Source organism: Panicum virgatum, chromosome 2K (genome assembly GCF_016808335.1).
Source record: "Panicum virgatum strain AP13 chromosome 2K, P.virgatum_v5, whole genome shotgun sequence".
Classification (NCBI taxonomy): Eukaryota; Viridiplantae; Streptophyta; class Magnoliopsida; order Poales; family Poaceae; genus Panicum; species Panicum virgatum.
In genome coordinates this window covers 17,985,943-18,007,419 of record NC_053137.1, presented here as the reverse complement: position 1 = coordinate 18,007,419, position 21,477 = coordinate 17,985,943, and the positions used below count along the sequence as shown (strand labels likewise).

Genomic DNA, 21,477 nt, shown 5'->3' with positions numbered 1-21,477 from the left:
ACACGTACGAGGCGGGAACGCCATGAGCCGGTGTGCTAGCACCGGGCGTGCGGCTAGGGCTGCGTGGGAAGGTTGAGAGGCGGCGACGGCTAGGGCTGCGACGTGGATGGATGAATCGCCCACAACCCCGCCCCTCTGTTTATAGACCCCGCTAATGGGCCGTCACACCGGAAGCCCATTATGGTTCTAATCTTTTTCAGATCATATCCGGCCCACGTATGGTTGCCTCTTGGGCACAATACTAACAATCTCCTACTTGCACTAGAGACAATCATATAGGCAAGTTTTCGTTCCAACCCGTTAAGTGTGTGACCTGTAAGGTTCATGTGTGAGCAGCTGTGTTACAAGAACCATTCTTGTATTACTAGTCAATAGAGGCACCTAGCAGGGCTTATTGACTCCTACACACACATAAAGATCGTATCGGCGAACCTTTTGATATACTTCTTCACTAATCCCATTGCCTCAGGATATCAGTCAAGCTCAAGGCGAGTCTCATGCCACCCTTATGATAGCTCGACCACTTAACTCGATCTTGCAGCGGATTACAATTTATAACTAACTCTTTAGTCAACTCGTGATTAACTCTTCAATCACATTGGCACGGCCATGCACTTTCTTAATCCAACCGCATCGAGGGGCCCAGAGATATCTCTCCTGTTTTCTAGGAGGGACAAATTCCATCTTGATCCGCTCACATCTCATTCTATGTTTCATGAAACACCTAAAAACTACTTTTATAGCCACCTAGTTACAGAGTGGTGTTTGGCAGTCTTAAAGTGCACCACTAAGCACAGTGAGAAACAATGACGATCTCAGGTCTAAGGATTTAGCAGGTACACCACTCGAGAACAACTGATGGCACATTCAAGATAACTAGCTTCGCAGTGTCTCGAGGTGGATCAATCCAACACCATGTTCCCTAATATGTGTCCACATTATTGATTTGATATCTCCATATCTATGATCTGTGAAACATGATCATCAATCAATACATGTGCTAGTTTATAACCCATTATCATTCCTCATAACGGTAAAAACTAGGGATCAATTAGAATAACAATACAATTAACACAAGAGAGTTTCACAAACAAGTCACATACTCGTTGATCAATGTAATAAATTGTCATTCAAGGAACAAATAAAATTTATTGAATAAACACAAACTTAGACGTGATTACAATAATCTCCCACTCACACTGGAGTTAATCATGCAGGTATCTAATACCCATGGAACTCACATGCACCTCATGCTTTTGCTGTGAGAGGGCCTTTGTCAGCGGATCAGCAATATTCAAATCTGTGTGCACCTTGCATATCTTCACATCACCTCTCTCTAGAATCTCTAGAATCAGGTGATAACGCCGCAGTATGTGTTTGGACTTTTGGTGTGATCTAGGCTCTTTGGCTTGCGCAATGGCTCCACTATTATCACAATAGAGGTCCACTGGAACAGACGCACTAGGAACAACACCCAACTCAGAAACAAACTTTCTGATCCAAACAGCCTCTTTTGCGGCTTCTGAAGCCGCTATGTACTCGGCCTTCATCGTGGAATCGACCACCGTGTCTTACTTGGAACTTTTCCACCGTGTCTTACTTGGAACTTTTCCAGCTCACCGCTCCGCCATTAAGGCAAAACACAAATCCAGATTGTGATCTAAAGTCGTCCTTGTCAGTTTGGAAGTTAGCATCGGTGTAACCATTTACAACAAGCTCTTCCTCACCTCCATAGACTAGAAACTTATCCTTAGTTCTTCTAAAGTACTTCAGGATATTTTTAGCTGCGACCCAGTGAGACTCTCCTGGGTTTGACTAGTATCTACTCGTAACACTTAGAGCGTAGGCTACATCAGGGCATGTACAAAGCATGGCATACATGATGGACCCAATATGGCATACATGATGGACCCAATAGCCGAAGCATATGGAATCGCACTCATCTTCTCTTGCTCATCAGGTGTCGAGGGACACTGACTCTTGCAGAGACTAACACCATGTGACATTGGCAGAAAACCCTTCTTAGAATCCTGCATATTGAACCTTTTCAATACTTTGTCAATGTATGTATCTTGGCTTAATCCAATTAGCCTTTTCGATCTATCTCTATAGATCTTAATACCCAAAATGTATGTAGCCTCACCTAAATCCTTCATTGAGAAACTTTTTCCTAGTGAAGATTTAGTAGCTTCTAACATTGGAATATCATTGTCGATCAACAATATGTTATCCACATAAAGGACCAGAAATACAACTGTGCTCCCACTAGCCCTTTTGTAAACACAAGGCTCTTCTTCATTCTTGATAAGCCAAACTCTTTGACCACTTCATCAAAACGAATGTTCCAACTCCGAGATGCTTGCTTTAATCCATAAATGGACCTTTGAAGCTTGCATATTTTCCTAGCATTTTTAGGATCAACAAAACCTTCAGGCTGTATCATATACACATCCTCACTCAGGTTTCCATTTAGGAAAGCCATTTTGACATCCATCTGCCATATCTCATTGTCATGAAATGCGGCAATAGCAAAAACAATCCGAACAGACTTAAGCATTGCGACGGGCAAAAATGTTTGATCATAATCAACACCTTGAATTTGTTTGAACCCTTTCGCCACCAATCGCGCCTTATGGATATGAACATTTCCATCCATGTCTAGCTTTTTCTTAAAAATCCACTTGCACTCCACAGGTCTAATACCTTCAATTGGATCAACCAAGTTCCAAACTTGATTATCGTGCATGGATTCTATTTCGGATTTCATGGCCCTAAGCCATTTCTCAGAGTCATGTCCCTTTATTGCTTCAGTGTAGGTCTTAGGCTCATCATTATCCAATAACAATACATCGCGCTGCCCCGTGGTTAGGAGCGTGAACTTTTCAGGTGCGCGGCGTGCCCTTACAGACCTTCGAGGGGCTGGTTCTTCAACAACGGGTTCAACAACCTCTTGTTCATCCCGCGGAGGTTCAGTAGGAGCTGAAACCATTTCAGGTACATCTCGAATTTCTTCAAGTTGCACCTTGCTCCCACTAACTCCTCTTTAGAGAAATTCTTTCTCTAAGAAGACACCATTGCGGGTAACAAACACTTTGCCTTCCGCCTGATTATAAAAATAATATCCTTTGGTTTCTCTCGGATACCCCACAAAGAAGCACTTGTCTGATTTTGGAGTGAGCTTATCAGACGTCAAACGTTTTACATAAGTCTCACATCCCCAAATTTTAAGAAAAGACAACCCAGGACGCTTCCCAGTCCACATCTCATATGGTGTCCTCTCAACAGACTTAGTTGGAACCCTGTTTAGTGTAAACGCAACAGTTTCTAGAGCATAACCCCAAAAAGAAATTGGAAGATCAGCTTGGCTCATCATTGACCTTACCATGTCCAACAGGGTTTGGTTCCTCCATTCAGACACCCCGTTCCACTGAGGCGTGCCAGGTGGAGTCAAGTATGGAACAATTCCACATTGTTTCAGATGATCACCAAACTCCTGGCTCAAATATTCACCCCCACGATCAGATTGTAGAAATTTAATTTTCTTGCCAAGTTGATTTTGTACTTCATTCTAAAATTCCTTGAACTTTTCAAAAGATTCAGACTTGTGCCTCATTAGATAGATGTATCCATATCTACTAAAGTCATCAGTAAAAGTAATGAAGTACTGAAAACCACTCCTTGCAATCGAACTCATTGGTCCACATACATCAGTATGTACTAGTCCTAATAGGTCACTTACCCTCTCACTATGGCCAGTAAAGGGTGTCTTAGTCATCTTCCCAAGAAGACAAGACTCGCACGTGTCAAATGATTCAAAATCAAAAGAACTCAACAGACCATCTTTATGGAGCTGCTCTACGTGCTTTTCATTTATGTGACCCAAATGACAATGCCAAATAAAAGCGGGATTCAACTCATTAGGACGAAACCTTTTAGCACTAATATTACAAATATCTTTATCCTCAAGATTATGAACATATAAACCATTTACCAATGGACACGCTCCATAAAGCAAGTCATTATAATAAATAGAACAATATTTGTTCTTTATTACAATCTCAAAACCATCAACTTCCTCCAAACATGAGGAAGAGATAATGTTCTTACTCAAAGCAGAAATGCAATAACAATTATTTAATTCCAAAACTAAGCCAGAGGGTAGCGACAGGTGATAAGTGCCGACCGCCAATATAGCAACCTTTGCTCCATTGCCGACTCGCACGTCCAGCTCGCCTTTTGCAAATCTTCTAATCCTTGTGAGGCCCTACAACGATTTGCAAGTGTGAATCATCGATCTGGTATCAAATACCCATGAATCACTAGAAGATATAGCAATATTAATTTATGTAATATATATACCTGAAGTGGAGGTCACACCTCCCTTCTTTTTCTTTTCTTCCAAGTATTTCTTGCAGTTCCTGGACCAATGCCCCCTGCCCTTACAATGGTAGCATTCATCGTCCGGAGATGGGCCAGGCTTAGTCTTTGCATCAGACTTAGACTTTGAGGCTTCATCGGGAACCTTTCCCTTGGCCTTAGGCGACCATCGCTTCCTCTTCTTATCCTTCTGAACCATCATCACATGATTAGGATTTTTCTTGATGCTATCCTCAGCTGTCTTTAGCATCCCATGCAACTCAGTCAGCGTCCTGTCCATGCTATTCATATGAAAGTTCATAATGAACCCCTCAAAACTAGGAGGGAGCGACTGAAGGATAACATCAACTGCCAATGCTGGAGGAAGTGCAAAGCCAAGCTTTTCCAGACTCTCAATGTAGCCAATCATCTTGACCACATGAGGACTGACTGCACTACCCTCTGCCAGCCTAAAGGCAAACAAAGCTTTTGAGGTGTTATACCTCTCAGCCCTGGACTGCCCCTGAAACATTCCTTTCAGACCCTCAATCATATTGTAGGCGTCTATGGAATCCTTATATTGCTTCTGAAGCTCAGAGTTCATGGTGGCAAGCATGAGACAGCTAACATCAATAGAGTCAGAGCAATGCTTCTCATAAGCACGCCTAACACCTGCTGAAACATTGCCTTCAGGTTCATCAGGATATGGTTGCTCCAGAACATACTCTTTTTGTTCTTGCCTGAGAACGATTCTCAGATTGCGATACCAATCAATAAAATTTGTTCCATTCAACTTTCCTTTCTCAAGAATAGAGCGCAAATTGAAATTATTAGCAGGAGGTGCCATGATCTACAAACGAAAATAAATATGCAAAGTTTTAGCACTAAGTTCATGTAAATCTTCTATCAATATAAAAGACTTTCTCACTATACATCGCCTTCCCTCTAACGACAAATAGGAGTTTCAAGATCCATATTCATTAAAGTTCTAGAGAGCTTTGGCATCACTGCTAGAAACCTAATGACTTAGGTAAACAACAACCTTGTTAATCACGTCCCTATGTGACTCTTGTTTGTTGGATGGCATCCCATGCCCCGGCTCCAACACTATGCCCATAGCCCAAAACCATTTTGATAGCTATGTTGAGTAACCAATACTATGCTTGTGAATGTCCAATGTTCACCCCATTTACATTGCTTGTTGATGGCACCCTACTTTGGCAGACCTACCACGCAACGATTAAATTTTAATAGGTGCAGCTATTGGTAAAGGCATCTAGTTATCTCAACTTTTTCTAAGGGAAGCTATTCTATCATGTTAAAATACATATTGACCATATGAAAGACATGAAAGAATAGTCAGACATGAAATATAAACATCACACATAATCATATTATAGAGTGAAATAGTATGGCCTCTTCGAATCACAGTGTTCTCCAACGCTGTGTTCCATGGTGATCTCCATCGCACATGTCTGAAGTCGCCATGCTCATGTCATCCCCGTCATGCTCGAAGCCTCCAAGCTATTACATCTAATAGCACTTGTAAAGTAAATTACATGAGGAGATTAAGCATCACATGTCGACACACAGGCCGTTACAATAATGGGACAACCTCAACCCGGTTGTGCTTAACTGGTGACACACAGGCCACACAACTTATTACACACAGATCATCACATGATATTGAGGCCATACCATTCACATCACACCCTGCAAAAACAAGTTAGGCGTATAACATATTCTACCGAAGGGGTATGAATAGGCTCTTCGGGATTTCATAAATCGCATATATGGAATCGCTATGAAAATCTCATCAGATTGATCCAATCAAGCCGATGCAGGGCCATTCACAATGTCCCTTATTTTCACTAGATCAATCATATTGACCATAGCGATAGGTACATCGGAGAAGACAGCAACACGTGACTTAGATGCGCCGGCTCAATCTCTTATTGTTTGCACAGTAAGCCCAGATGGTGATTCCAGCCGGTATGGGCAAGTCGTGCGCACATTAGAGAAAGAACACGAACCATTCTACAGTCATAGTGATGCTATCAACTCGTACCAATCCCACGTTGTGTATCAAAACCTAAACAAAGCATATCTCTATATGCGCATCTAGACCAAAAGCTAAACCTGTCCGCTCTTGTACCACTGTAAGGAAATGCTACGCTAGCATACAGGTTCTCAGGCAAGCAGATGATCATAGATTGTTACCACTAGACGCGCGGCGCAGCGGAAGTAGAGTTGGAGTAGCTTGCCCCAACGTAGTCGCGCGTTGATGAAGAGGAAGCAGACCACGCTCGCGTCTCCTCCTCCTTGTCCCGCCGATCAGCACCACAGCAGCAGCGGTGCCTCCTCGGAGTCCACACGTATGGGGCGGGAACGCCGTGCACCTGTGTGCTATCACCGGGCGCGCGGCTAGGGCTGCGTGGGAAGGTTGAGAGGTGGCGGCAGCTAGGGCTGTGACGTGGATGGATGAATCGCCCACAGCCCCGCTCCTCTATTTATAGACCCCGCTAATGGGCCATCACGCCGGAAGCCCATTAGGGTTCTAATCTTTCTCGGATCATATCCGGCCCACGTATGGTTGCCTCTTGGGCACAATACCAACACAAAGATCGATGTGGGTAGACACTAGACACATGTACTGTAAAATCAAATATGAAGCTCGCCCGTTGGTCAAAGGCAATTGCTTGTTGGTTCAGATAATAATTCAACATCCATGTCTCCCCCTTCATAACCCGATGAAACATACCTCATTGCATCTCCAATCCGAAGCCTTAAAATCCTGTAACACACCAACCGACCGTTGTTCCTAAGAGCTGCTTTAAAGCAGAAGTCTAGAACAGAAACCAAAGCAAGCAGCCAGCTTAGAGAACAGCAACAATGAGACCCATGGCGTTGTCTCTGATGTTGGCCTTCCCCTTCCTTCTGAATGCATGCCACTCTGCCGGTGGCACACCGGCGGCACTGCCATCCCTTCCCGGTAGCCACAAAGCTTCCACAGGTAGCGTAACCGACCGCCTTGCGCTCATGTCTTTCAGATCACACATAACCAGTGATCCGTCAAGGGCGCTGGCATCATGGGGCAACGACTCCATTCCTGTGTGCCAATGGCGTGGCACGGTGTGCGGCTTGAGCGATCTGTGACGTGGTCGGGTCATGGCACTGGACCTCCCTGGGCTCAGCCTTGCCAGCGCGATCACAGCTCAACTCGGCAACCTCACCTACTTGAGGCGGCTCCACCTTCCGCGGAACCAGCTATCCGGTGCACTACCACCTGAGCTCGGCAACCTTCTTGATCTGCGGCATGTAGACATCAGTGAGAACTTCATCAGAGGGCAGATCCCAGCATCGCTTGGGAACTGTAGGCACCTTGAGAGAATTGAGCTCCACAGCAACAGGTTGCAGTGGGTGATAGATACCGCACTAGCTGGGCTCGTTGAAAAACCTCCAGGTACTAAATCTTTTTTTTCGCAAACGTGCAAAGCACGTCATTTCATTAAGAGAAAAGCAACAACCAGTACAATCCATCCTTAATAGGCAGAGGCTATTAAGGGAATGACAGTACACCACTAAGCTAGTGGCGGACGGCCAAATACGACCAAAGAAAGAGAAGAAACATGGCGGGGGAGAACACACCCAGCCCTGGAAACCTAACGGCTACCACACACCTAAACCTGCAAAAGAGATACAACGTCGCCAACAATGCCTAGAGTTCCAAATGGTGGCAAAGCATCCACCGAATAGCAGCACGACCAAGGTGGCAAAGCATCCACCAGAGAAGGATAGCGGCAGCAAAGCATCCGTCCGAACCAGCAGCAAGACCGAAGAACCACGGCGGCAAAACATCCGCCCGGACCAATAAGCGTGGCAAAGCATCTACCCGACCAGCAAAGCGAAGACCGAAGAAACGACGGAGGCAAAGCATCCGCCTGGACCAAGAAGCGGTGGCAAAGCATCCACCAGACTAGTCCGCCACGACCACGACATCCAAGGCGACGGCAGATCAAAGCGCAGGCAGGTAGAGATGAACCACTCCGAGCAGCTCTGAGGCGGCGAAGCCTGAATGAGGCCCGGAAGGGGAGGGGTAACAGGATGATGCCTCCAGGGAGGCCAGCGGCGCCCGGAGGCGTCGCCATCATCGGCTTGCAAGCAACCAAAGGCTTTCGCTTTACCCCTCCCCTCGAGCACGCTGTAACCAGCGACGCGGAACCAGAAGGGGCGAGAGCGGGACCCAAAGGACGCCGGCGAACGACAATTCCGCAGGGACGAAGCAACAGAGGGCGCCGGCCTCGGGAGCAGGCTCCGGCGGCCACCGCGGTGTCGGCTGCCCCAGCCACTGGTCCGAACCCGGAACCCCAGGTCCCCCCCCCCCCCCCCCGCCCCCAGATCCGGCCTCCCCGACCCCAGATCTGGAGGCGGGGAAGGCCAGTAGGCCACCCCGACGAGGGGGAGGAGGACCGCGGCAACCCACGGAGGACCGCGGCCGGGCAGCGGCGGCAGTCCGCAAGACAGCGCAGGGGAGGGTGGTGGTGAGGGAGGAGACGGGAGGGGAGGGCCGCCGCCGCCGGCCGGAGCAGCGGCGGTGGCCGACGAGGCATGGCGGGAGGGGATCGCGAGGGGGCGAGAGCGAGGGAGCGAGGGGGCGAGGGAGCGAGGAAGAAGAGACCAAACGCTTTTCAGGTACTGAATCTTAGCTATAACACTCTCGCAGGAAGCATCCCTTCAAAGATTGGCTGCCTTGTAAACCTTAGACTTCTCGATGTTGCATCCAACAACCTCACAGGAGAAATCCCATCAGAGATCGGTGAACTCTATGGTATCCTTATGCTAAATCTAAGATTGAATCAGTTGACGGGTTTAATTCCTAGCACACTTGGAAATCTCTCAGGATTGACCTATCTGAACACCCGCTCAACAAACTAACAGGAGGCTTCCCACTGTTGCAAGGCCTCTCATCTATCAGGTTTCTTGAACTGGGACAGAACAGCCTCACGGGAAGAATCCCTTCTTGGTTGGGAAACCTCTCCTCATTAACAGTTATAGATCTTCAGAAAAATGGTCTGCATGGGCACATCCCAGAATCACTAGGACATCTCAAGCTGCTCACAGTGCTCTCTCTATCATTCAACAAACTTGTAGGCTCCATACCAACTTCTCTTGGAAACCTCCATGCCCTCATTGAAATTGATATAGACAATAATCAATTGGAAGGTTCTATAGCCCCTTCAATATTCAACATCTCCTCCCTCGAAATTTTCAATGTACAAAATAATAACCTGAATGGATATTTTCCACCTGACTTGGGCAGCAAACTTCCAAACCTGAAACTATTTCTAGTTAATGGTAATGGGTTTCATGGTGAAATACCACCATCATTATGCAATACCTCTGTGATTCAGATGATTCAAATGGATGCAAACTTTTTATCAGGGACAATTCCCAATTGTTTTGGAATTCAACAGAACAATTTGTTAGAGTTGACCTTTGCAGATAATCAACTTGAAGCTACAAATGATGGTGCGTGGAGTTTCTTATCAGGTCTGACTAACTGCAGTAATTTGAAATATCTAGATGTAAGTCAAAACAAACTACATGGTAAGCTACCAGATCTTATTGGCAATCTTTCCAAAAATCTATTTTATCTTAACTTACAGTTCTGCAGTATAACTGGAAACATACCAGAAAGCATTGGGAACTTAATCGGCTTGAGCGAGCTTGGCATGAACAATAATCTCCTTGAGGGCAGTGTTCCTTCGTCAATTGGGAGTCTCAAGCTGTTGAATCAACTAGACCTGTCAAATAACAACCTGTCAGGTCCCATCCCAGTAACTCTTGGCAATTTAACAATGCTTGCTCTACTACGTCTTAATGGCAATGCCATCAATGAAGGCATACCTTCAAATCTAAGCAATTGCCCTTTAGGATTCCTCGACCTTTCACACAACAGCCTGACAGGTGCAATACCCAAAGCTCTTTTTCTCATCTCTACACTGTCTGATTCCTTATGCTTGGATCATAACTTGCTAACTGGAACTATACCACCTGAAGTTAGCAACCTCAGGAACCTTGGGAAACTTGATTTCTCCAGCAACAAAATGTCCGGAGAGATCCCTATCTCCATTGGCAATTGCCAGAACTTACAGTATCTAAATGTATCTGGAAATTTTCTTCGGGGGTCAAATTCCACTATCAGTAGGACAACTAAATGGTCTCTCGGTGCTTGATCTTTCCCACAACAATTTATCTGGAAGAATCCCAGATTTCCTTGGGAATATGAGAGGCCTTACCACTTTGAATCTCTCGTTCAACAACTTTGAGGGTGGTGTTCCAAACGATGGAATATTTGTCAACATAACAGCTATCTCAGTTGTAGGAAACAATGAGCTATGTGGGGGTATTCCTCAATTGAAGTTGCCACTCTGCTCCAACCATCACGCCAACATGCTTATTCGAAAGAAAGTCATGACGATCTCCATTGTTGCAGGGAAATTATTTATCACTTTAGTATTTGTATTGCTTGGAATAGTACATTACAGAAGCAAGCCAAGAAAAGAAAAGGCACATGAATCACTACTCAGTGAGCAGCATATGAGAGTCTCTTATGCTGAATTAGTCAATGCAACAAATGACTTCTCATCTGAGAACCTTATTGGAGTAGGAAGCTTTGGCTCAGTGTACAAGGGAAGAATGATGAACAATGATCTACACTTAGTTGTTGCTGTGAAGGTGTTCAACCTCCAAACACGAGGGGCATTTAAAAGTTTTGATGCAGAATGTGAGACTATGAGGTGTGTTAGGCATCGGAACCTTTTGAAAGTCCTCACAGTCTGCTCAGGCACTGACTTTCGAGGTGATGATTTCAAGGCTCTGATATATGAGTTTCTGCCAAATGGAAATCTGCATGAATGGCTGCACTTGCATCCAGAGGGGGAAGGTGAAAACAGGGTGCTAGACCTTGTTCAAAGAATAAGCATTGCCCATCGATGTGGCATCTGCACTTGATTATCTACACCACCACAATCCATTTCCTATTATTCATTGTGATCTCAAATCCAGCAATGTTCTCCTCGACAACAACATGGTTGCTCAAGTAGGCGATTTTGGGCTTGCAAGATTTCTGCATGAGGAATCTAGTGGCATTTTAGAGCAGTCAACAAGTTGGGCTGCTATGAGGGGAACAATTGGCTATGCTGCTCCAGGTTTGTTCCTTATTTCTGTTGTATGATTGTTTCCTTACAGCATATTCTTCCTTACTTTGTTTCAAAAGTATATATTATTTCGTGAATGAACATGTTTTTGCATACATGTTCACAAGGTACACATTACTAAAGAGGAAAGGCGCATGCCAATGCCATCTAAAATTCTGATCTTTCACTTAGAAGAGCATACTTCTGGATAAAACATTACACAAATATACACATTTTTTTCTATTATTACCAGCATTTCGTCGATCTAACTGTTATGATGAAACTTATGGAGTTCCTTACATTTGTTGATTTCCAGAGTATGGACAGGGCAATAATGCCTCAACTCAAGGTGATGCATACAGCTTTGGCATACTATTGCTGGAGATGTTCACCAGAAGAAGGCCAACAGAAAATGAGTTTGCAGAAGGTTCTAAGCTGCATAAGTACGTTAAGATAGCTTTACCAGATCGAGCGATTGATGTCATCGATCAACACTTACTGTCAGTAGCAGAGGATGATGAAGGAAGGACACAAGACAAACAGAACATCAGAGAAAAGAGAATCGCTTGCATTCTTTCAATTCTTCAAATTGGGGTTTCGTGTTCAAAAGATCTACCTGCAGACAGGATGCAAATTAGAGATGCTTTGAAAGAATTGTTGGTAACTAGGGATAAGTTCATTCGCCGCAGCTAACAGGAACGCTGAGATACAATCGACTGTTCTATTTGGAAATATTTCAAATGCAAGATCGCAGAAAAACTGTAAGCATAAACCAAAACAAGGGAAAAATAAGGAGGGAAAGGCAGTGAAGGCTTTTGGTTCAAATACCAGCTTTCCGTAGTAAATAAGCATAGCAGTTAGGGAACCCAAGACGGGGTTGTAGTTTTTCAGATCTTCCTCAGTATAAAACTAGCAAACTTGGTATTTAGCGCCAGGCATGGTAATGGTACAGTCTGGCAATGAAGCTTTTACACTTCAATTTATGTTTTTCATCATCAATTTTCCATTTTGCTACTTAGCTTCTGGTTCCCAAACTGCAACCAATGCATATGAGCATACATGAACACTACTTTCGCAATGACACCACTCCCCATTTTGCTGTCTGAGGTGTTCTGAAGCTACAGTCCACATAACCTACCATATAATCCTTAAACTATGTTTCTGGATTTAACTATTCAGCCTCCTTCCCAGGGGCTACAACAGGTCTTTAGGGCCAGTACATTGTCGCTAGTTCCTCTGTGGTACTAGTTAGTAATAGCAGAAGCGCTAGGAGATGGAAGAGAAGAGCAGTTTACCTCCTGTCCATCTGCACGCGAGGTGGGACTGCGGGAGGTGGACACGATGGCACAGGGAACAGATCCGAGGCCTCCTTCACCGCGCGGGGGTGGGGGACGTGGCGAGCCGACGGCGGTGCAAGCGGCAAGGAACCGAGGAAGAAGAGAGGTTGTTCGGCTGGTGGAATGAACAGTGCCCGACTGGTAGAATGAATAGTATTATATGAGAGAAAATAAGCCGAAATAAGTCAAGCCGGCTGGTAAATCAGATCAGCCGAACAGGGCCGAAGACTGAGACAAGGCGAAGCAACACAGAAGTGGGCCTGGGCCTGGGCCTGGGCTTCATTGACTGGACTGGACTGCACAGAGGCCCATCACTCTTGTTTCTAGGTGGCAACAAGAGAGAGAGAGAGTGCGAGCACCACTGTCACCTTCTGCAAATCGCTTCCTGAACGTAATCACCAAACTGCAAGGAGTTCACCTGATGAGTCGCAGCCACCAGAGTTCAGAAAGAAGCAGATTGAAAAACCTCACGAGTTCGGCGTCATGTGGATTCAGAAACAATTCGCAGTTCTAGTGTGATTCACACTAGCATCTTATCATTCTTTTTTTCACGATGGTACCTGAGCACTAGCATCCCATCATAATATTAAGATCTTTATAATCCCCTAGAACCGAGACGCCCTATGAGAGGTGAACTAGAGAATTCTAAAACTAAAAAGCTCAATCACAAATTAAAACCTACACAAGTTCTATCTAGATGTGCACTAGGTTTTTCTATGTGTGACTATCTCTAATGTACAAGATTAAGCACTCAAAAGACCTTATCTAGAACCTACACAAGGCAATTTTAGGGAAGGTAAATGCGAAACCTTAAGTGCAATAATTAAATGCGGAAAAGTAAAGAGATGAGTCAAAAAGCACTTCTGGCACGGCGATTTTTTCCCGAGGTATCGAGAAGCTCACGCTTCCCCTAGTCCTCCTTGGAGCCCCTCGCAAGGGTCAAGCTCCCGATCTGGTCACTCCATGGATAGCCCCGGTCATTCCCCACTCGCAAATGGGTCTTCGAGTGGGCCTCTCCCGGATGCTCCCCGCCGTCTTCACTAACGAACTTCCGACCAAACCGCCGAGGGCCTCGTTCCCCTAGTAAAGGTGGCGGCACACAACAAGCGCGGTTTTTGTGTGATCTTACAAGACTACAAGTCCCTCCAAGTACAATCATGGTGCGCGTAGGCACCAAGGGTGTGAGATTCTAATCTCACTAAACACTAAGCCTAAGCCTAGAGTAAGGGTTAAGAGTGGGTCTAACTAGCTTAAACACTTCGTAAAGCACTATGCTAATCACCTAATCTTCATTTAAGCACTTTTGTTGATAGAGGCTCTCAAGAGGTGCACAAGAACACCCTATAGCTTCAGCACACTCCAACACAAATGATATGGCCGGGGTAGGGGTATTTATAGCCCTAAGGAAAAACTAGCCGTTGGGCACTTGGCTGCTCAGACACGACACTCACTGGATGGACCAGTGGTGTTTGAACAGAGGCACCGGTCCATCCGGTGAGTGCCTTTTGGCACCTCTGAGAAACTAGCCATTGGACCCCCGACAACTCACTGGACAGCACTGTTCCGCTGTCCTGTGCACTCACCGGTCCCGCCATCTTCGTCTTCGGCCTTCAAAGTTGACCATCCGGTGACATTGTTTGGTGAACCACTAGTTCATCCGGTGCTCGGTTTTCACAGTTTTATTGCGAAACTGGCTGAGTCCTTGTCGCCCAACCGGTGATGGTGTCCGGTGCACACACCAGTCCATCCGGCGCATAGAGCACCGGGCCTTGGCCGAAGTCGCCCACATGTCCGGTGCGGTTGTCCGGTGCTACCACCGGTTTATCTGGTGAGTACATCCACGCAGGACCTTGCTCTCTTGGGTCCCGGACTTTGATGGCTTCCTTTTCCTAAGCATCCATGAGATTAAATCTTGCACACTAGTAAACCATATTAGTCCTATTGATTATGTTGGTATTAATCACCAAATTTACAAGGGCATAAAACCCCGAGGGTTCTTCAACCATGTCAAAATAACAGGCAGCCAGCTAGCATTGTCGGCAGAAGTTGCTGTGGCCTACTAGGCTACTAGACTCACCTTTCGATCCATGAACTCAGAACTCGTCCCATACTCCCATTGTTTTCACACCGCCTGTTGTTGCGCTGTGTCCCAATGTTGCTGACGGTACCTGCAACCTTGAAGGGGGCAACAACAGCGCAGTTTGATTACAACGTGAAAACGACAGCACAACCAATAAGATTGTCCTATTTGCCATCTAATAACCATTGGCCATGTCAGCTTAACATTTTCAAAGACCTTATAAGATGCATATATACCAGCCATCTTGATAGTTTCAAAGACCATCACGGTACATATGATTGCAATGTTCCAAGCTACTTACAAAGTACTGATTTCATTCGACAGATTATTCGAAAGCTAGGCCACAGATAAAAATGTAGTACAATGGAAAAAAAATGAGATGAAAAAGATAGGGAGAACCCCGGAAAAACACAGAATATTGAGTTTACGCTAAAATACCGGCAGTCCCCTCATAATTGGTCGGCTTGACTCTAAAGATACACTGACTGATTGGCTGATCGAATATTTTGTTAGTACCCAAGAGGCCGGCCGTTTGCAGTGTGCTGCTTTGACACTCTTTCCGGCCTTCTCTCCTGTTTCCAGCTCTCGTCAGGTATAAACAAAAAACCTAGCGTCACGAGCAGCATAGCCTGGCCATGGAGCTTCTAGTTCCCTTTCTGCTGTTCGCCATCCTCACCCTTCCACTTTGCTGCTTACCTTCTGGTTCCCAGGCAGCAAGCAATGCTAGCATCGACCACCTCGCACTCCTGTCCTTCAAGGCGCTCATAACAGATGATCCCTCGGGAGCACTGAGTTCATGGGGGAGAGCATCGAACGTCAGTTACTGCCAGTGGCATGGTGTGACATGCGGTGCTCAAGGGTGGCGCGGGCGCGTCACAGCACTTGGTCTTCCTGGGCTCAACCTCTCCGGTATCATCTCCCCTGCAATAGCAAATCTTACATTCGTGACGAGTCTTGATCTGAGCTACAACAATCTGGATGGCGAGATCCCTCCATCCCTATCACGTTGCTCGAATCTTCGCAACCTCAGCCTTGGCTTCAACAACCTTCAAGGTAAGAGAAATTTGCATATGTTAGTGGTCTTTATCCTTTTAAGTTTTTGACTTCCAGATAAACTGTAAGGAAATTCTGTCCAAATATTCATTTGGTTGGTTGCGGTAGCCAAGATTAATAATCATATTTTATTCCTTCAATTGTACCAGAGGAACTACATAATTTTGAACTCTATCTTTTAAGTTTTGCAAATGCTGGAATGCCAGATGATTCTTTTACGAAATTCTATTCAAAAAATTCATCTGCATGCTTTTATTGGGATCGTGCATTTCTGTTTTCTTGAGTTGTTCTAGTTTTTCGAACACACACTTCTGCCCTAATTCTGTTTTATTCCCACATAAATATCTCCCCCCTTTTGTCTATTTGACAACAAAAACAGAGTGAGAAAATGGAATCTTAGAACAAAGGACAGGAAAAACTACTGACCAATATTGTTTCTTTGTTAGAACATATCCTCAAAATTGAAAATTTCTTTCTTCTTTCATATGAAAGCTACTTCAGAAATTGGTGTGAATCGTTTTCATTATAATAATGAAGAGTGGTATTCATGCAGGGAAAATTCCTGAAGAACTCGGAAGCCTTGCAGATCTACAATCACTAAGCCTACTGTATAATAATCTAACAGGCAGCTTCCCTGCTGATTCTTTTCAGAACCTTCAGAAGCTAGAATACCTATCGTTGGCCAGGAACAAGCTTTCAGGGGCCATTCCAGATTCCCTAGGAAACCTCACTTCACTAACTTATCTTCTTCTGAATAACAACAGCTTTACTGGTACAATCCCACCATCACTAAGTGCACTCTCTTCTCTAACAAAGCTTGGCTTGGGGTGGAACAATCTTACTGGAAGCCTACCTCCATCACTAGCAAACCTTTCTAATCTCTTATGGCTCGATATTGGATACAACTACCTTACTGGTGTAATACCTATATCGTTAGGGAACCTGTACTCTCTTACATTGCTCGAAATCAGTGAAAATCTACTTACAGGCCCTATACCACCCCAGCTTGGGAACCTTCAAAACCTCACTTATCTGTCTTTAGAGTTTAATAATCTCACTGGGCACATTCCTGATTCCCTATTCAACCTCTCCTCACTCCAACTCTTCTCGCTTCAGTCAAATAACCTACAAGGATCATTGCCTGAAGAAATGGGCAGTAGATTTCCCCAACTGGAATATCTACACCTCAGTATCAATGAATTTCATGGGTCCATCCCATCATCTTTATGTAACTCAACAAACCTCAGGGACCTATTACTAGACTATAACCTGTTATCTGGAACGATTCCACCATGTTTAGGACAGCTGTATGGTCTATTTAGGTTGGGACTAGGTGTCAACCAACTTGAGGCAAGAGGCCCTATTGATTGGAAGTTTCTCACGGCTCTAGCAAATTGTACCATTTTAAGCTATCTGGGATTATCAGGAAACAATTTAGGAGGAATCTTGACAAGTTCCATAGCTAATCTTTCTAAAACTTTGCAAATTCTCTATATAGACTACAATGCAATAGAGGGAACCATACCTCAAGGAATTGGGAACCTTGTTGGCCTAACACAGATTGCAATGGGTGGAAATCTCCTCCGCGGTACACTTCCAGTTTCTCTTGGCAAACTAAACAAGTTGCAAGACATAGAATTTGAACAAAACAAACTTGAAGGGGCAATCCCATCATCACTTGGAAACCTCACGCAGTTGTACCAACTTCGTTTGGCAGATAATCTACTCACTGGAAACATACCATCCAGTCTTGCTAACTGCCCACTTAACTGGTTGGATCTTCAGGGGAACAAGTTAACTGGTTCTGTACCAACAGTAATTTTTCAGATGCCTACCCTTTCTGCCTTTTTGGACTTGCAAAACAACATGCTGTCAGGGCCATTGCCTTTAGAAGTGGGTAGTTTGATAAATCTGCAGCGGCTTGACATATCCAACAACAGAATTTTCGGTGAGATTCCAAAATCACTTGGTGAGTGTTCGCTCTTGGCGTACCTCAACTTGAGTATGAATATGTTAGAGGGGTCCATTCCACCCTCACTAAGCAACCTAAGAGGCCTTCAGATGCTTGACCTTTCATACAACAACTTGTCGGGAAACATTCCAGAATTCCTTGGAAACCTCTCTGGAGTTTACCTAAATTTGTCCTTCAATGATCTTGATGGTGCAGTACCAGAACTAGGTATCTTTCAGAATCTTAGTGCATTCTCCATAGCAGGTAATAGTAGATTATGTGGAGGAAACCTGGAACTCAGACTGCCCCCTTGCTCAAACAAGGACTCCCAGAAGTATCGCTCTCAAAAACTCAAGCTCATAATAGCACCCATTGCAGCAATCTTGTGTTGCATTATTTTGTTTTGCTTGCTCTCTTTATGGCTTTTAAGGTGCAGATCATTAAGGAAACCCCAAACTTCAGTTACCTTGATGGATGAATATCCGAGGATTTCTTACGGTGAATTGGCAAGAGGAACAGAGGGGTTTTCTCGTACAAATCTTATTGGAGTGGGGAGCTTTGGATCAGTCTATAAGGGGTTTATACACTATAATGGCAAAGCTACAACTGTTGCAATAAAGGTAATTAACCTTCAGCAGCACGGAGCATCACAGAGTTTTATCGCAGAATGTCAGGCGTTGGGACATGTTCGACACCGAAATCTAGTGAAGATCTTAACTGTTTGCTCAGGCCTTGATTCAGCAGGCAATGATTTCAAAGCTCTAATATATGAGTTCATACCCAATGGGAATCTAGATGAGTGGCTGCATAATCCAAGTAGAAATGATGGTACAGAAACTACATTAAATATCAACCAGAGATTAGGGATTGCTATAGATGTGGCCTCAGCACTTGACTACCTCCACAATCATAAACCAACGCCGATTGTCCATTGTGACCTTAAGCCAAGCAATGTTTTACTAGATTACGATCTGGTTGCTCATGTCGCTGACTTTGGACTGGCAAGGTTTCTATCTGATGACGCCAATTCATCACAAAATTCAACTAGTATGAGAGCACTGAGAGGAACCATAGGATACATTGCTCCAGGTAAGCCATAGTACTAGATTACTGTTTCACTCACATTCTGCACAAGTAACATAATCATCAGTTCAGCACGGCCATGACAACAATACACTATCAGAAGGATCTAGCTCCATATCATGCTAAAAAGTATTTCTATTGGAGCAAAAATACTAGGATTTACAACTTGCAACATCCATTAATATGCAAAAAAAAATTGTTTTATATATGAACCCGTTATATGGTCAAAACTATATTGATTATTAATTCACCTCATGACAACTTCCTTTCCAGAGTATGGAATTGGCAATGAAGTTTCTACACATGGGGATATCTTTAGCTATGGGATACTTCTACTGGAATTATTCACTGCAAAAAGACCAACTGATGTTGCATTCAAGGAAGGTTTTGGCCTTCACCAGTATGTCGAGATGGCATTGCCACACAATACAACAGAAATAATCGATCAAAATATGTTCCTAACAGAGCATGGTGAGGACAAGTCAGACATCACAATCAAGGAAGATATAGACATTAATTGTATCACGTCAGTTTTCAGAGTTGGCATCCAATGTTCGAGGGAAGAACCGACAGAGCGGATGCAGATTGCTGATGCTTTGAGGGAACTGCACAGGATAAGAGAGAAAATGCAACAATCATAGTAGGAAAAAAATGCACCAAAACTAGCATCTGGAAAGAAAGTGGAAAAAGTAAATAAACTGAGTATATATCTGATCCTCTGCTTATGATAACGCCAATTTTTTAGGCATTAAAAAAATATATGAAATGATGTGTTTCCATGAGACAAAAATGCTGAACCCATCTTGAATGGACATGGATCATCCATGGCTCGGCAAAACTGAATCCCCATTTGAGCAATCCAGGTATTCCCATTCTCCACTACAGTGCCAAAAAGAAGCAGAGCTAGGCGAGAAGAGTTCAACCCAACCCACAACAAAACAGCTCCTATTTCCTGATGAACAACTCCGAGTCCATGGTTAGATACTGCAATTGATTAACACAAAGGGACGTGGAAACCAATCACGAATTTTCCTAGCACCAAGCGGAGCGCCCTTCACTCCTCGTTGGTTCATCGCATACGAATCATGCCTAGACCAAAGTGAGAATTTCCTGTTGCGGTTGGCGCATACCTGCTAGATTCGTGTCACACCCAAGTCTAGCGCGGCCGGGGGGAGGGGAAGGACTGCCACCGAACCGCCATTTGGGAAGGCGCTGGAGCGGGGGCCGTGCTCCGTACGAAGAGAGAGCCGGACTTCATGAAGTGCGGCGGCCGCTACCGGACTCCGGCGGCGGCGACATGAGCCGCACGAATTGGGTGATTTTTTTTTATTTTAACCCTTTTAAAACTAATACTAGTATTTTATTAATAGCACATGTGGATTTAAATTTTCAGAAACTAACTTTTTTAGTCGTGTCAGCGCGTCTCGTATATGAAGGTGTCGCGCCAGCGCATCTAAAGTGACTATCTGAAGAAATTGGAAAACGGCCTGGTTTTCCACGCCCACCCCTTAACTTTTTACTTGCATTTCAAAACCATTTATTTTTGGTTAAAATGGTTTTATTTGTTATTTAAAAATAAATCTAGTAAACACCTTATAAGGATTTTAAACCATGGAAAAATGTGTCTAGCTTCATCTTATGTTTTTGGAAAGTATTCAAGATGCATCCAACATATATTAATGGTGAAAGCTTATCAGGTTTTTACTAGATTTATTTTGAACTAAATAAATATGAAACCACTTCTGTCAAGTCCAACACAAGAAACCGCGTTTGACAGTTGAAGGCGTATTTCTATTCAAGTGGCGGAATTCACTATTACCATATTTTAATTTTAATCTTAGCCGTGGATCGGCATTCTAAGGGTCAAGATCGACCAATGTATCTCTCAGCTGTGCCTGTCCTCGTTTAAGAGGCAGAGCCTCGTGAACCTTGGGTCAAGAAGGAAAAACTTATCCCCATTTCATTTTCGATGTTCTTAGCCTAGGTTTAGCTTTATCCTCATTTCTTCCTTGCGATTTACTTTTTTGTGTCGATTTCCGTTATTCTGCTAGTTCGGATCTTGACAAGGGTATCAGAGACTTCCTGATTCTCGGAACTCTTCCAGTTCGTGCGAGGATTCGTGTGGTTCTGGCTCACCCGGGCAAAATCCCACCCTATCCCTCCCAAATTGGTGTTCGATTCGTTTCAATCTTTCTCTAGTCGACCTTTCTCTGCTCGCTAGGGTTGCGCAACAGCTGTTTGCGTGTAAAATTCCGGGTGCGAGTATTGATTGGTGCGGCGGTGGTGACGGCGAGAGCTGGCGCTCGATTTGGGTTGTGCGGTTCATCCGTGCGTAAAATCTCTCGATCGAGTTTCCCCAGCTCAGGCGGCGGTGGATCGGTGCAGCTCAGCTTAATTGGGGAGGACTTGTTCTGAACC

The 21,477-nt window shown here is 44.6% G+C and overlaps 1 protein-coding gene, 2 long non-coding RNA genes and 1 pseudogene across 4 annotated transcripts; 2 read left to right on the top strand and 2 right to left on the bottom strand.

The window, feature by feature from the left end:
* Positions 1-8,949: 8,949 nt before the first annotated feature.
* On the top strand, positions 8,950-12,569 carry LOC120669864 (annotated as a pseudogene).
* A 2,616-nt stretch (positions 12,570-15,185) lies between these two features.
* LOC120669883 lies at positions 15,186-17,693 on the bottom strand. The gene is made up of 2 exons (XR_005672852.1): positions 17,551-17,693; positions 15,186-16,018 (listed from the first exon to the last, which is right to left on the bottom strand). It is a non-coding gene; the product is annotated as an uncharacterized LOC120669883 (long non-coding RNA).
* On the top strand, positions 15,572-19,925 carry LOC120669853 (receptor kinase-like protein Xa21). Of its 2 annotated transcripts, XM_039949723.1 has the most exons (3): positions 15,572-16,025; positions 16,579-19,065; positions 19,333-19,925. In XM_039949723.1, the coding sequence occupies exons 1-3, from the start codon at positions 15,608-15,610 to the stop codon at positions 19,698-19,700; spliced, it is 3,273 nt and encodes a 1,090-aa protein (XP_039805657.1). In that variant the 5' UTR covers positions 15,572-15,607; the 3' UTR covers positions 19,701-19,925. The 2 variants fall into 2 exon arrangements, with proteins under 2 accessions (XP_039805657.1, XP_039805663.1); XM_039949729.1 differs by lacking the exon at positions 16,579-19,065.
* LOC120669889 lies at positions 18,968-20,388 on the bottom strand. Its single transcript, XR_005672854.1, has 3 exons — positions 20,190-20,388; positions 19,311-19,664; positions 18,968-19,102 (listed from the first exon to the last, which is right to left on the bottom strand). It is a non-coding gene; the product is annotated as an uncharacterized LOC120669889 (long non-coding RNA).
* Between the last annotated feature and the right edge of the window lie 1,089 nt (positions 20,389-21,477).

Bases quoted from the DNA above. Each gene is read 5' to 3' on its own strand.
- LOC120669853 (XM_039949723.1), top strand. From the start codon at position 15,608: ATGGAGCTTCTAGTTCCCTTTCTGCTGTTCGCCATCCTCACCCTTCCA. The intron at 16,026-16,578 runs GTAAGAGAAATT...GTATTCATGCAG, and splicing joins TGGCTTCAACAACCTTCAAG to GGAAAATTCCTGAAGAACTC. The intron at 19,066-19,332 runs GTAAGCCATAGT...CTTCCTTTCCAG, and splicing joins CATAGGATACATTGCTCCAG to AGTATGGAATTGGCAATGAA.